General features: G+C 71.5%; 1 protein-coding gene across 1 annotated transcript; it reads left to right on the forward strand.

Annotated features, from left to right (window-relative positions):
- The first annotated feature begins 1295 nt into the window (after positions 1–1295).
- On the forward strand, positions 1296–12996 carry LOC309604246 (integrin beta-7-like). Its single transcript, XM_082339175.1, has 13 exons — positions 1296–1472; positions 2817–2987; positions 3074–3315; positions 4866–5024; positions 5125–5220; positions 5307–5396; positions 5482–5622; positions 6634–6821; positions 7633–7853; positions 9357–9579; positions 11397–11632; positions 12622–12782; positions 12892–12996. Exons 1-13 carry the CDS (start codon positions 1391–1393, stop codon positions 12952–12954), a joined length of 2073 nt encoding a protein of 690 aa, XP_082195301.1. The 5' UTR covers positions 1296–1390; the 3' UTR covers positions 12955–12996.
- The last annotated feature ends 522 nt before the right edge of the window (positions 12997–13518 follow it).

A 13518-nucleotide genomic window follows, 5' to 3' on the forward strand; every position in this document is an offset into this window, starting at 1 on the left:
GGGGGGGGGGGACACACTGGGGGTGCTGTGGGGTCCCCGTGTCCCGGGGGGGGGGTGTCTCTGTGTCCTGGGGGTCCCGTGGGGGTCCCCGTGTCCCGTGGGGGTCCCCAGTGTCCCTGGGGGTCACCGTGGGGGGGGTCTCTGTGTCCTGGGGGGTTCCCAGGGGTCCCTGTGCGCCCTGGGGGGGTCCCCATGTCCTGTAGGGTCCCCAATGTCCCGTGGGGGGGGTATCTCTGTGTCCTGGGGGGTCCCAAGGGTCCCCAGGGGTCCCCGTGTCCCGTGGGGGTCCCCACTGTCCCATGGGGGGGTGTCTCCATGTCCCATGGGGTCCCTGTGTCCCGTGGGGGTCCCACGTGGTCCCCTTTTCCCATGGGGGTCCCCAGGGGTCCCCATGTCCCCTGGGGGTCCCCGTGTCCTGGGGGGGTCCCCGGTGTCCCCAGGGGTCCCTGTATGTCGTGGGGTCCCCAGTGTCCCTCGGAGTCCCCGTGTCCTGGGGGGTCCCTGTGTCCTGGGGGGTCCCCGGTGTCCCCCGGGGGGTGGCGGCTGTGCAGGAGGGGGGCACGGTGTCCCGGGGGGGCCCCGGTGAGGCCCGAGGTCCCCTCTGTGCCATGGGGTGCCGGGGGGGGTCCCCCACTGTGCTGGGGGGGTCCCGTTTGTCCCTGGGCCCCCAAGTGTCCCCTGGGGGCTCCCCGTTGTCCCAGGGGTCCCCGTGTGCCGCGGGGGTCCCCATTTTCCCTGGGGTCCCCCTTGCCACCGAGGTCCCCGTGTGCCGCGGGGGTCCCCGCTGTCCCTGGGCCCCCCGTGGGGGCCGGCCCCCCCGCCCCCAGCCCTTGCGTGACCCCCCCGGCCCTGCGGTTTGTCACCAGGAAGCAGCAAAACCTCGGTGACGAGGTTACAAACAGGCGGGGGGGGGCCCCACCCAGCACCCAGCACCCAGCACCCAGCACCCAGCACCCAGCACCCACCCGGCTCCCACAGCCCTGGGGTGCTGGGGATGTGGGGTGCAGGGGAATATGGGGTGCAGGGGGATGGGTGCTGGGGCCATGGGGTGCCGGTGCAGGAGAAACTTGGGGTGCAGGGAATATGGGGTGCAGGGAGATGGGTGCTGGGTGCAGGGAATATGGGGTGCAGGGAGTGGGGTGCAGGGTGCAGGAGGGACGTGGGGTGCAGGGAGATGGGTGCTGGGTGCAGGAGGGACGTGGGGTGCAGGGAGATGGGTGCTGGGTGCTGGGGCCGTGGGGTGCTGGCGCTGACCCCCGTCTCCGCAGGAGTTCACGCGGGGGGGGGCAGGCGGAGGCCACCCGCTGCGGCCCGCGGGAGGCCCTGGAGCGCGCTGGGTGCCCCCCGGGCGCCGTGGTGGAGCCCCGCGGCAGCGTGCGGGTGCTGGAGGATGAGGAGCTGGGCGCCGGGGGGGGGGCGGGGGGCGCCCACCCAGCTGCGGCCCCAGAGCGTCCAGCTGCTGCTGCGGCCCGGTGAGGGGCTGGGGGAGAGGGAGGGGGGAGATGGAGGGGGGAGATGGGGGAGATGGAGGGAGGGATGGCGGGGAGATGGAGGGAGGGAAAAGTGGGAGGGAGAGAGGGATGGTGGGGAGATGGAGGGAGGGAAAAGTGGGAGGGAGAGAGGGATGGTGGGGAGATGGAGGGAGGGATGGAGGGAGGGAGAAGAGGGATGGGGGAGATGGACGGGGGGGGGAAGAGGGAGGGAGGGATGGCGGGGAGATGGAGGGAGGGAAAAGTGGGAGGGAGGGATGGGGGAGATGGAGGGAGGGATGGTGGGGAGATGGAGGGAGAGATGGAGGGAGAAGAGGGATGGGGGAGATGGACGGGGGGAAGAGGGAGGGAGGGATGGCGGGGAGATGGAGGGAGGGATGGTGGGGAGATGGAGGGAGGGAGAAGAGGGATGGGGGAGATGGACGGGGGGGGAAGAGGGAGGGAGGGATGGCGGGGAGATGGAGGGAGGGAAAAGTGGGAGGGAGGGATGGGGGAGATGGAGGGAGGGATGGTGGGGAGATGGAGGGAGAGATGGAGGGAGAAGAGGGATGGGGGAGATGGACGGGGGGAAGAGGGAGGGAGGGATGGCGGGGAGATGGAGGGAGGGAGAAGAGGGATGGGGGAGTTGGATGGGGGGGAAGAGGGAGGGAGGGAGGGATGGCGGGGAGATGGAGGGAGGGAAAAGTGGGAGGGAGGGAGGGATGGGGGAGATGGAGGGAGGGAAAAGTGGGAGGGAGGGATGGGGGAGATGGAGGGAGGGATGGTGGGGAGATGGAGGGAGAGATGGAGGGAGAAGAGGGATGGGGGAGATGGACGGGGGGGGAAGAGGGAGGGAGGGATGGCGGGGAGATGGAGGGAGGGAGAAGTGGGAGGGAGGGATGGAGGAGATGGACAAGGGAAGAGGGAGGGAGGGATGGAGAAGAGGGAGGGATGGGGAGAGGGAAGGAGGGATGGAGGGCGAGATGGGGGATGGAGGGGAGGGGTGGATGGATGGAGTGGGAGATGGAGGGAGGGATGGTGAGGGCGGTGGAGGGATGGAGAAGAGGGAGGGATGGAGGGGAGAGATGGAGAGGGTGCTGGGGGATGGATGAGAGGGATGGAGAAGGTGGAGGGAGGGAGGGAGAGGGGGATGGAGGATGGGGGGTGGATGGGGGGCTGGGGGGAGGAAGGGGGCGAGGGACCGGTGGCGGGACGGGGAGATGGAGGGCTGGGGAGATGGAGCAGCCGGAGACGGGGGCCGGCCGGAGGTGGCCGGGGGGGGGGAGGGGTGGGACGCAGGGGGAGCCGGGTGCCCCCCGCCCCCCCTGACCCCCCCGGCCCCCCCAGGGGAGGAGCGCAGCTTCCAGGTGCGGTTCCGGCGGGTGCAGGGCCACCCCGTGGACCTCTACTACCTGATGGACCTCTCCTACTCCATGAAGGACGACCTGGAGAACGTCCGCAAGCTGGGCAGCGACCTCCTGGCCGCCCTGCGCAACGTCACCTCCTCCGTCCGCATCGGTGGGGCCGCGCCGGGGGTCCCCCCGGGGGCTAGGGGTGCTCGGCGGCTTCCCCCCACCCCAAAACTTTGTCCTCCCCCCTTCCAGGTTTCGGTTCCTTCGTGGACAAAACGGTGCTGCCCTACGTCAGCACGTTGCCCTCCCGGCTGCGCAACCCCTGCCTGGAGCGGCAGGAACCCTGCGATCCCCCCGCCGCCTTCCGCCACGTCCTCTCCCTCACCGCCGACGCCGGCGAGTTCGCCGAGCGCGTCAGCCGCCAGCGCATCTCCGGCAACCTGGACACGCCGGAGGGCGGCTTCGACGCCATCATGCAGGTGGCCCTCTGCGAGGTGAGCGGGCGAGGGGGGCGCGGGGGCGCCCGCCTGGAGACGGGCGCTGCGGGAGCGAGCGCCTGCGGCTGCGCCTGCGAGCGGAGGTGCGAGCGAGCCTGGGCGCGAGAGCGACTGGGTGGGCGCCCGCAGGCGGTCCTGCGTGCAAGAGCGCGGGCAAGCGCGTGAGCAAGCGTGTCTGCGAGCGTGCCTGCCTGCAAGCGTGCCTGCCTGCAAGAGCTCAAGTGCAAGTGCAAGCATTCCTGCACGCGAGAGCGCATGCAAGCGCGCGAGCGTGTCTGCGAGCGTGCCTGCCTGCAAGCGTGCCTGCCTGCACGAGCACAAGTGCTCATGCAAGCGTTCCTGCACACGAGAGCGCATGCAAGTGCGCGAGCGAGCGTGTCTGCGAGCGTGCCTGCCTGCAAGCGTGCCTGCCTGCACGAGCACAAGTGCTCATGCAAGCGTTCCTGCACGCGAGAGCGCATGCAAGTGCGCGAGCGAGCGTGTCTGCGAGCGTGCCTGCCTGCGAGCGTGGCTGCCTGCAAGAGCTCAAGTGCAAGTGCAAGCATTCCTGCACACGAGAGCGCATGCAAGTGCGCGAGCGAGCGTGTCTGCGAGCGTGCCTGCCTGCAAGCGTGCCTGCCTGCAAGAGCATCTGCACATGAAAGCACTTCTACCTGCAAGAGTGCATGCAACTGTCTGCAAGCGTGCCTGCCTGCAAGCGAGCTTGCAAATGTGGCTGCCTGCAAGCATGCGTGCAAACATGCCTGCCTGCAAGAGCATGTGCAGGTGCACAGGCAAGCGTGCCTGCCTGCAGAAGAGCCTGCATGCCTGGGTGCATGCAAGAGTGTGTGCAAGTGTGCATGCAAGCAAGAGCGTGTGCAAGCACATGTGCAAGCATGCCTGCCTGCAAAAGAACGTGCAAGTGTGTGTGCAAACGTGTCTGCCTGCAAAAGCCTGTGCAAGAGTACGTGCCAGCGTGCGTGCATGCAAAAGTGCCTGCAAGCATGCACGCAAGCATGAGTCCTTGCGAGAGCCTGTGCAAGCATGCCTGCTTGCAAATGTGCCTGTCTGCAAGCGAGCCTGTGTGCATGGGTGTGTGCAAGTGTGCGTGCCTGCAAGAGCATGTGCACGCATGCCTGCGTTCAAAAGCCCGTGCAAGCAAGCACGACTGCCTGCAAGTGTGAGTGCGAGCATGCCCGCGTGCAAAAGCCCGTGCAAGCGCGCGGGTAAGCACGACTGCCTGCAAGTGTGAGTGCGAGCATGCCCGCGTGCAAAAGCCCGTGCAAGCGTGCGGGTAAGCACGACTGCCTGCAAGTGTGAGTGCGAGCATGCCCGCGTGCAAAAGCCCGTGCAAGCGCGCGGGTAAGCACGACAGCCTGCAAGCGTGAGTGCGAGCATGCCCGCGTGCAAAAGCCCGTGCAAGCGCGCGGGTAAGCACGACTGCCTGCAAGCGTGAGTGCGAGCATGCCCGCGTGCAAAAGCCCGTGCAACCGTGCAAGCGCGCCTGCGAGCGCGCGGGCGCGCACAGACGCGCGCGGGCCCCGTCGCGACGCCCGCCGCCCCCCCAGGAGCGCATCGGCTGGCGCCCCGTCACCCGCCTGCTGGTCTTCGCCTCGGACGACACCTTCCACACGGCGGGGGACGGCAAACTGGGGGGCATCGTCACCCCCAGCGACGCCCGCTGCCACCTCGACGCCAGCGGCGTCTACGCCAAAAGCCACCTCTATGTAAGTGCCGGGATGGTGGGGGGGGTTGGGGGGGGGTGGGGTGTTTTGGGGGGGTTTTGGGGGGGTGGGCACCCCAGCACCCATGCCCCCCCCCCCGCAGGACTACCCCTCGGTGGGACACTTGGCCCAAGTGCTTTCGGCCGCCAACATCCAGCCCATCTTCGCCGTGACGGGGCCGACCGTGCCCCTCTACCAGGTGAGCGGGTGGGCGCGGGGGGTCCCTGGGTGGGGGGGGGGGGTCCCTAGGTGGGGACCCCCCCCCGTGACCCCGTCCCCCCGCAGGAGCTGAGCCGCCTGATCCCCAAGTCGGTGGTGGGGGAGCTGCGGGAGGACTCCAGCAACGTGGTGCAGCTGATCGCGGACGCCTACAACGTGAGGAGGGGGGCGCGGGGTGCCCCCGGGGAGGCCGGTGGGTGCTGACACCCATGGGTGCCCCCCGCTCCCCCCCCCCCCCCAGAGCCTCTCCTCCACGGTGGAGCTGCAGCATTCGCCGCTGCCCCCCGGCATCAGCCTCAGCTACGAGTCCCATTGCGGGGGGCCCCCCGGCCCCCCCCGGCCCCACGGCGGCCTCTGCACCGGCGTCCGCGTCAACCAGGAGGTGGGGGGACACGGGGGGGCGTGGGGGGACACAGGGGGACACGGGGGGACACGGGGGGACATGGGCACAGGCATGGGGGGACACGGGGGGACACGGGGGGACACGGGGGGATGTGGGGGGACAGGGGCACAGGCATGGAGGGACACGGGGGGGCGTGGGGGGACACGGGGGGACACGGGGGGACACGGGGGGACATGGGGGGATGTGGGGACATGGGCACGGGCATGGGGGGACGCGGGAGGACATAAGGGGACATTGGGGGGACATAAGGGGCATGCGGGGACATGGGGGGACATGGGCACAGGCGTGGGGGGACCCACGGGGGGGGGGCAGAGCCACCCGGCTCCCCCCAGCCCCAGGGACTGATCCTGCGCCCCTCCGTGTCCCCTTGTCCTGCGTCCCTGCGTGTCCGTCCGTCCGTCCCACCCGTCTGCCTGTCCCTCTGTGTCCCCTTGTGCTGTGGGTGTCCCCGTGCTGTGGGTGTCCCCGTGGGTGTCCCTGCACCACGGGTGCCCCCCATGTCATGGATGTCCCCGTGCCATGGGTGCCCCATGGGTGTCCCCCTGTGCTGTGGGTGTCCTCGTGGGTGTCCCCATGCCGTGGGCGTCCCCACGGGTGTCCCCCTATGCCATGGGTGTCCCTACGGGTGTCCCCATGCCTTGGATGTCCCTGTGCCATGGGTGTCCTCGTGGGTGACCCTGTGCCGTGGGCGTCCCCATGGGTGTCCCACGGGTGTCCCCATGCCGTGGGCGTCCTCGTGGGTGTCCCCATGGGTGTCCTCGTGGGTGTCCCCGTGCCATGGGTGTCCCCGTGCCATGGGTGTCCCACGGGTGTCCCCATGCCGTGGGCGTCCTCGTGGGTGTCCCCGTGCCGTGGGTGTCCCCGTGCCATGGGTGTCCCTGCGGGTGTCCCCATGCCTTGGATGTCCCTGTGCCATGGGTGTCCTCGTGGGTGTCCCCGTGCCGTGGGTGTCCCCGTGCCGTGGGTGCCCCCCTGGGTGCCCCCCCGCAGGTGACCTTCACGGTGCGGGCGCGGGCGGCCGCCTGCCTGGGGGCCCCGCAGCGGGTGGGTCTGCGGGTGCTGGGCTTCACCGAGGAGCTGAGCCTGGAGCTGGGCACCCTCTGCGGGTGCTCCTGCACCCACCGCCAGCCCCAGGCCCCCCTCTGCCACGGCGGGACCCTCCACTGCGGGGTCTGCAGGTACCGGGGGGCGGGGGGGTCCAAGGGGCAGGATGGAGGCAAAGGGGGGGTCTGGGGGTCGGGGGGGGGGGGTCCTTGGCGTGGGTCACTTGTCCCATGGGGCAGGTGGGGGGTCCTATGGGGCAGGGTGGGGGTCCGTGGGGTGGGTGGGGGTCCAATGGAGCAGGATGGGGGGGTCCCTGGGGCAGGGTGGGGGTCCCATGGGGCAGGGTGAGGGGTCCATGGGGGGGTGGGGAGGTGGGGGTCCGGGGGGGGGGGTCCAATGGAGCAGGATGGGGGGGTCCCTGGGGCAGGGTGAGGGGCAAGGGGGTGGGTGGGGGTCCCACAGGGCAGGGTGGGGGGTCCACGGGGTGGGTGGGGGTCCCACGGGGCAGGGCAGGGGCCCATGGGGCAGGGTGGGTTGTCCATGGGGTGGGTGGGGGTCCCACGGGGCAGGGTGGGGGGTCCACGGGGGGGGTGGGGGTCCCATGGGGCAGGTCAGGGGTCCACAGGGCAGGGTGGGGGGTCCACGGGGTGGGTGGGGGTCCCATGGGGCAGGTCAGGGGTCCACAGGGCAGGGTGGGGGGTCCACGGGGTGGGTGGGTGGGGGTCCCATGGGGCAGGTGGGGGTCCAATAGAGCAGGATGGGGGGGTCCCTGGGGCAGGGTGAGGGGCAAGGGGGTGGGTGGGGGTCCCACGGGGCAGGGTGGGGGGTCCACGGGGTGGGTGGGGGTCCCACGGGGCAGGGTGGGGGTCCCACGGGGGGGGGGTGGGGCTCCATGGGGTGGGTGGGTGGGGGTCCCTGGCGCTGACCACTGCTGCCCCCCCCCAGGTGCCCGGGGGGCCGGCGGGGCCGGCGCTGCGAGTGCGAGGCGGCGGCGGCGGCGGCGGCGGCGGCGGGGGGCTGCTGGCCCCCCAACAGCACGGGGCCCCCCTGCAGCGGCCGGGGCCAGTGCGTCTGCGGCGCCTGCGAGTGCCCCCCCGGGCTGAGCGGGAGCCTCTGCCAGTGCGACAGCAGCGCCTGCGAGCGCCACGGCGGGCTGCCCTGCGGAGGTGGGGGGCGCGGGGGGGACGGGGGGGACACGGGGGGGACACGGGGGGGGGCGGGGATATGGGGGCCATGCCCGTGCCCGTCCTTGGCATTCCCATCCCTGGGGGGGGTCCCGTCCCCACGGGGGTCCCGTCCCCATTGGGGTCCCGTCCCCATGGAGGTCCCATCTCTGGGGGGGGTCCCGTCCCCACGGGGGTCCCGTCCCCATGGAGGTCCCATCTCTGGGGGGGGGTCCCATCCCCATGGAGGTCCCGTCCCCATGGAGGTCCCATCTCTGGGGGGGGTCCCATCCTCACAGGGGTCCCGTCCCCATGGGGGTCCCGTCCCCATGGAGGTCCCATCTCTGGGGGGGTCCCGTCCCCATGGGGGTCCCGTCCCCATGGAGGTCCCATCTCTGGGGGGGGGTCCCATCCCCATGGAGGTCCCATCCCCATGGAGGTCCCATCTCTGGGGGGGGGTCCCGTCCCCACAGGGGTCCCGTCCCCATGGGGGTCCCGTCCCTGTCCCCTGCCCCTGTCCCCATGGTGGTCCTACCCCTCGGGAGGGGGGGTCCCAGTTCCCCCTGTGAGCCCTTGTCCCCACGGGTCCCCTCCCCGTCCCTGTCCCCGTGGGGGTCCCGTTGCCTTTGCACCCCCTGTGGGGTCCTGTCCCTGTTGTGTGTCCCGTGGGGGTCCTGTCCCTGTCACTCGCCCCTGTCCCCACAGGTCCTGTCCCCATCCTGTGTCCCATGGGGGTCCCATCCCCATCGGGTCCCTGTCCCCACGGGTCCCGTCCCCGTTGTGCACCCCTGTCCCATGGGGTCCTTGTCCCCATCCCATGTCCCTGTCCCCACGGGTCCCGTCCCCGTTGTGCACCCCTGTCCCATGGGGTCCTTGTCCCCATCCCATGTCCCTGTCCCCATCCCATGTCCCCGTCCCCATGTCTCCCATCCCCATCCCCTGCCCCATGGGGTCCTGTCCCCATCCCATGTCCCCATCCCCACCCCATGTCCCTGTCCCCATCCCATGTCCCCATCCCCATGTCTCCCATCCCCATCCCCTGTCCCGCGGGGTCCTGTCCCCATCCCATGTCCTTGTCCCCATGTCTCCCATCCCCTGTCCCATGGATCCCATCCCCTGCCCCATGGGGTCCTGTCCCCACCTCATGTCCCTGTCCCCATCCCCTGTCCCCATCCCATCCCCTGTCCCATGGGGTCCTGTCCCCACCCCATGTCCCTGTCCCCACCCCATGTCCCCATCCCCACCCCGTGCCCCTGTCCCCATGCTCCCATCCCAGGCCCCTGTCCCATGGATCCCATCCCCTGTCCCATGGGGTCCTGTCCCCATCCCACGCCCCCGTCCCATGTCCCCATCCCCTGTCCCACGGGGTCCTGTCCCCATCCCATCCCCCGTCCCACGGGGTCCTGTCCCCACGGGCCCCCTCCCCGTCCCGCGGGTCCCACGGCGGGGGGGTGGCGGGGCCGGCGGCGGCCTGGCGGGGCCGCGTGACGCCAGCGCGGTGCCCAGGCCCGCAGCGGGGCGAGTGCGTGTGCGGGACGTGCCGGTGCCGCGAGGGCTTCGGCGGCAGCGGCTGCGGGTGCCGCCTGGGGCGCGGGGGCTGCCTGCGGGACGGCCGGGAGTGCAGCGGCCACGGGCGCTGCGTCTGCGGGAGCTGCCTCTGCCAGCCCGGCTACCTGGGCCCCCTCTGCGCCCGCTGCCCCTCCTGCCGCACCCCCTGCCAGCGCCTGCGGTGAGCCCGCCGAGGGGAGCGGGCTGGGGGAATGGGGGGACTGGGGTGGGAGGGGGGGCTGGGGGCGAGGGGAGGGGAGGGGGGGGCTGGGGGCGTGGGGACAGGGACTGGGATGGGGATGGGGATGTGGGACATGGGCAGGGGGGGACTGGGGGCGATGGGATGGGATGGGATGGGGGGGCTGGGGGCGATGGGATGGGAGGGGAGGGGAGGGGGGGACTGGGGGCGTGGGGACAGGGACCGGGATTGGGATGGGGACATGGGACATGGGCAGGGAGGGGATGGGGGGACTGGGGGCGATGGGATGGGATGGGATGGGATGGGGGGGCTGGGGGCGATGGGAGGGGAGGGGAGGGGAGGGGGGGACTGGGGGCGTGGGGACAGGGACTGGGATTGGGATGGGGATGTGGGACATGGGCAGGGAGGGGATGGGGGGACTGGGGGTGATGGGATGGGATGGGATGGGATGGGGAGGGGAGGGGAGGGGAGGGGATGGGATGGGGGCAATGGGATGGGAGGGGGGACAGGGGGTAGGGGGACAGGGACCGGGATTGGGATGGGGATGTGGGACATGGGCATGGAGGGCCTGGGGGGACTGGGGGCAATGGGATGGGATGGGATGGGATGGGGGGGCTGGGGGTATGGGGACAGGGACCGGGATTGGGATGGGGACATGGGACATGGGCATGGAGGGGATGGGGGAACTGGGTGGACTGGGATGGGAGGGGAGGACTGGGGGCGTGGGGACAGGGACCGGGATTGGGATGGGGATGTGGGACACAGGCAGGGAGGGGCTGGGGGGACTGGGGGCGATGGGATGGGATGGGATGGGATGGGATGGGAGGGGGGACAGGGGGTAGGGGGACAGGGACCGGGATTGGGATGGGGATGTGGGACATGGGCATGGAGGGGCTGGGGGGACTGGGGGCGATGGGATGGGATGGGATGGGAGGGGATGGGATGGGATGGGGGGACTGGGGGCGATGGGATGGGAGGGGATGGGAGGGGATGGGATGGGATGGGATGGGGGGACTGGGGGCGATGGGATGGGAGGGGATGGGATGGGATGGGATGGGGGGACTGGGGGCGATGGGATGGGAGGGGATGGGATGGGATGGGATGGGGGGACTGGGGGCGATGGGATGGGAGGGGATGGGATGGGATGGGGGGACTGGGGGCAATGGGATGGGAGGGGATGGGAGGGGATGGGGGGACTGGGGGCGATGGGATGGGATGGGATGGGATGGGGGGACTGGGGGCGATGGGATGGGAGGGGATGGGAGGGGATGGGATGGGATGGGGGGACTGGGGGCGATGGGATGGGATGGGATGGGATGGGGGGACTGGGGGCGATGGGATGGGAGGGGATGGGATGGGGGGACTGGGGGCGATGGGATGGGAGGGGATGGGATGGGATGGGGGGACTGGGGGCAATGGGATGGGAGGGGATGGGATGGGATGGGATGGGATGGGATGGGGGGACTGGGGGCGATGGGATGGGAGGGGATGGGATGGGATGGGGGGACTGGGGGCAATGGGATGGGAGGGGATGGGATGGGATGGGGGGACTGGGGGCGATGGGATGGGAGGGGAGGGGATGGGATGGGGGGACTGGGGGCGATGGGATGGGAGGGGAGGGGATGGGATGGGGGGACTGGGGGGATGGGATGGGATGGGATGGGGGGACTGGGGGTGTGGGGACAGGGACTGGGACGGGGACGTGGGACATGGAGGGGACGGGGGCGGGGGGACCGGGACGGGGCCCCGGGGGAGCCGGGGGGGCCGAGGCCGGCGCCCTGACGGGCGGGGGTCCCCAGGGACTGCGCCGACTGCGGGGCCTTCGGGCGGGGGCCGCTGCGGGGGAACTGCAGCAGCGCCTGCGCCCGCGTCACCGCCCGGCTGCTGCCCGCGGCCCCCCGCGACCCCCGCGCCTGGTGCCGGGAGACCACCGAGGACGGCCGCGTCCTCCTCTTCCTCATCGAGGGGGGCGGCGAGGAGGAGGAGGAGGAGGCCGAGGAGCGGGAGGTGACGCTGACCGTCTGGGCCGAGGAGGGTGAGTGCGGGGCCCCCCCCGCGCCCTGCGGGACCCCCGTGCCCCAAGGGACCCCGTGGACGGGGGGGTCACCCTGCACCCTAAGGGACCCCCTGTGCCCCAAGGGACCCCATGGATGAGGGGGGGGCCCTGCACCCTGAGGGACCCCCCCGTGCCCCAAGGGACCCCATGGATGGGGGGGGGCCCTGCACCCCGAGGGACCCCCCCCGTGCCCCAAGGGACCCCCCTGCACCCCAAGGGGCCCCATGGATGAGGGGAGGCCCTGCACCCTAAGGGACCCCCTGTGCCCCAAGGGACCCCCCCCTGCACCCCAAGGGGCCCCGTGGATGGGGGGGGCCCTGCACCCTAAGGGACCCCCCTGCACCCCAAGTGGCCCCATGGATGAGGGGGGGCTCTGCACCCTAAGGGACCCCCTGTGCCCCAAGGGACCCCCCTGCACCCTAAGGGACCCCAAGCCTGGGGGGGGTCCTCTGCACCCCAAGGGACCCCCCATGCCCCAAGGGACCCCCCTGCACCCCAAGGGGCCCCATGGATGAGGGAGGGGGCCCTGCACCCTAAGGGACCCCCCATGCCCCAAGGGACCCCCATGGATGAGAGGGGGGTCCCTGCACCCCAAGGGACCCCAAGCCTGGGGGGGGGGTGGTCCCTGCACCCCAAGGGACCCCCCGCATGCCCCTATACCTGGGGGGAGGGGGATGTCCTTGCCCCCATGGGACCCCCATGGCTGGGTGGGGGGGGGTGTCCTTGCCCCCATGGGACCCCGTGGCTGGGTAGGGGGGGGGTCCTTGGACCCACAGGCCCCCATATTTGGAGGGGGGGGTGGTCCTTGCCCCCATGGGACCCCATATTTGGGTCGGGGGGGTCCTTGCACCCACAGGCCCCCATGGTTGGGTGGGTGGGGGGTCTTTGCCCCCATGGGACCCCATGGCTGGGTGGGTGGGGGGTCCTCGCCCCCCCCGGCCCCCCCCCAGCCCCTGTGGCTCCCGCAGGCGGGGCTCGGGACACGGCAGGGCTGGTGGCCGGGCTGGTGGCCGGCGTGGTGGCCCTGGGGCTGCTGGCCCTGGGGCTGTACCGCCTCGCCCTGGAGATCTACGACCGGCGGGAATATCGGCGCTTCCAACGGGAACGCCAAGGCGCCCGCTGGACCGAGGTGACCGTCCCCACGTCCCCCGTCCCCAAACCGGGGGTCACCCCCCCCGTTGGGGTCAGGGCTGTGACCCCCCCCCTCGCTGTCCCCCCCCCCCCCCCCCCCCCCACAGAACAACCCCCTCTTCAGGAGTGCCACCACCACCACCGTCAACCCCAGCTACCAACAGGAGTGAGGGGACAACGGGGACGCCCCGACGTCACCCTGGGTGGCACCGACCCCGTTGCGTCCCCGGGGACCCCCCCCAGTCCCCGGGGACCCCCCCCCAGTCCCCAAACCCCCCTCCCCTTTCTCTGTACCCCCCCCTCGCTGCGCTGGAGGACCCCCAATAAAAGGAGCCACCGCATCCCCAACCGTCACCTCCCTGCGCCGGGGGGGTCCCCAGGGTAAGTGGGTGCTGGGGGGGGGGGGGGGGGTCCGGACCCCAAAAAAGCGGAGTCTGGGGTTAGAAAAAAGAAAAAACCCGACGAATTTTTATTTAAATAAACCCTAAAGGCGACGAGGGGGGGACACGGGGACATGGGGACCGACGCTGCGGGCGGGGGGGGGGACACGGGGGGACACGGCTTAGAAAAAACTACGGCTTAAAAGTGACGCAGGGCCAGCGCGGGGTGGGGTGGGGGGGCCGCCCCCTGACCCCCACCCTGGGGCCGCCCCCTGACCCCCCCCGCCCCCCCTTCCTTCCCCCCTAGCAAAAGAAGTGTATTAAACCCCCCCAAAACAGCAACAAAAACATAAA

Source organism: Platalea leucorodia (genome assembly GCF_965183815.1).
Source record: "Platalea leucorodia genome assembly, contig: HAP1_HAP1_SCAFFOLD_512, whole genome shotgun sequence".
In the NCBI taxonomy this organism is placed as follows: domain Eukaryota; kingdom Metazoa; phylum Chordata; class Aves; order Pelecaniformes; family Threskiornithidae; genus Platalea; species Platalea leucorodia.

What these genes read in the sequence shown, in the direction of transcription:
- LOC309604246 (XM_082339175.1), top strand. Translation starts at nt 1,391, where the DNA reads ATGAGGAGCTGGGCGCCGGGGGGGGGGCGGGGGGCGCCCACCCAGCTG. An exon ending in CTCCACTGCGGGGTCTGCAG is followed by an intron (nt 6,822 to 7,632) that starts GTACCGGGGGGC and finishes GCCCCCCCCCAG; the next exon opens with GTGCCCGGGGGGCCGGCGGG. An exon ending in CGGCGGGCTGCCCTGCGGAG is followed by an intron (nt 7,854 to 9,356) that starts GTGGGGGGCGCG and finishes CGCGGTGCCCAG; the next exon opens with GCCCGCAGCGGGGCGAGTGC.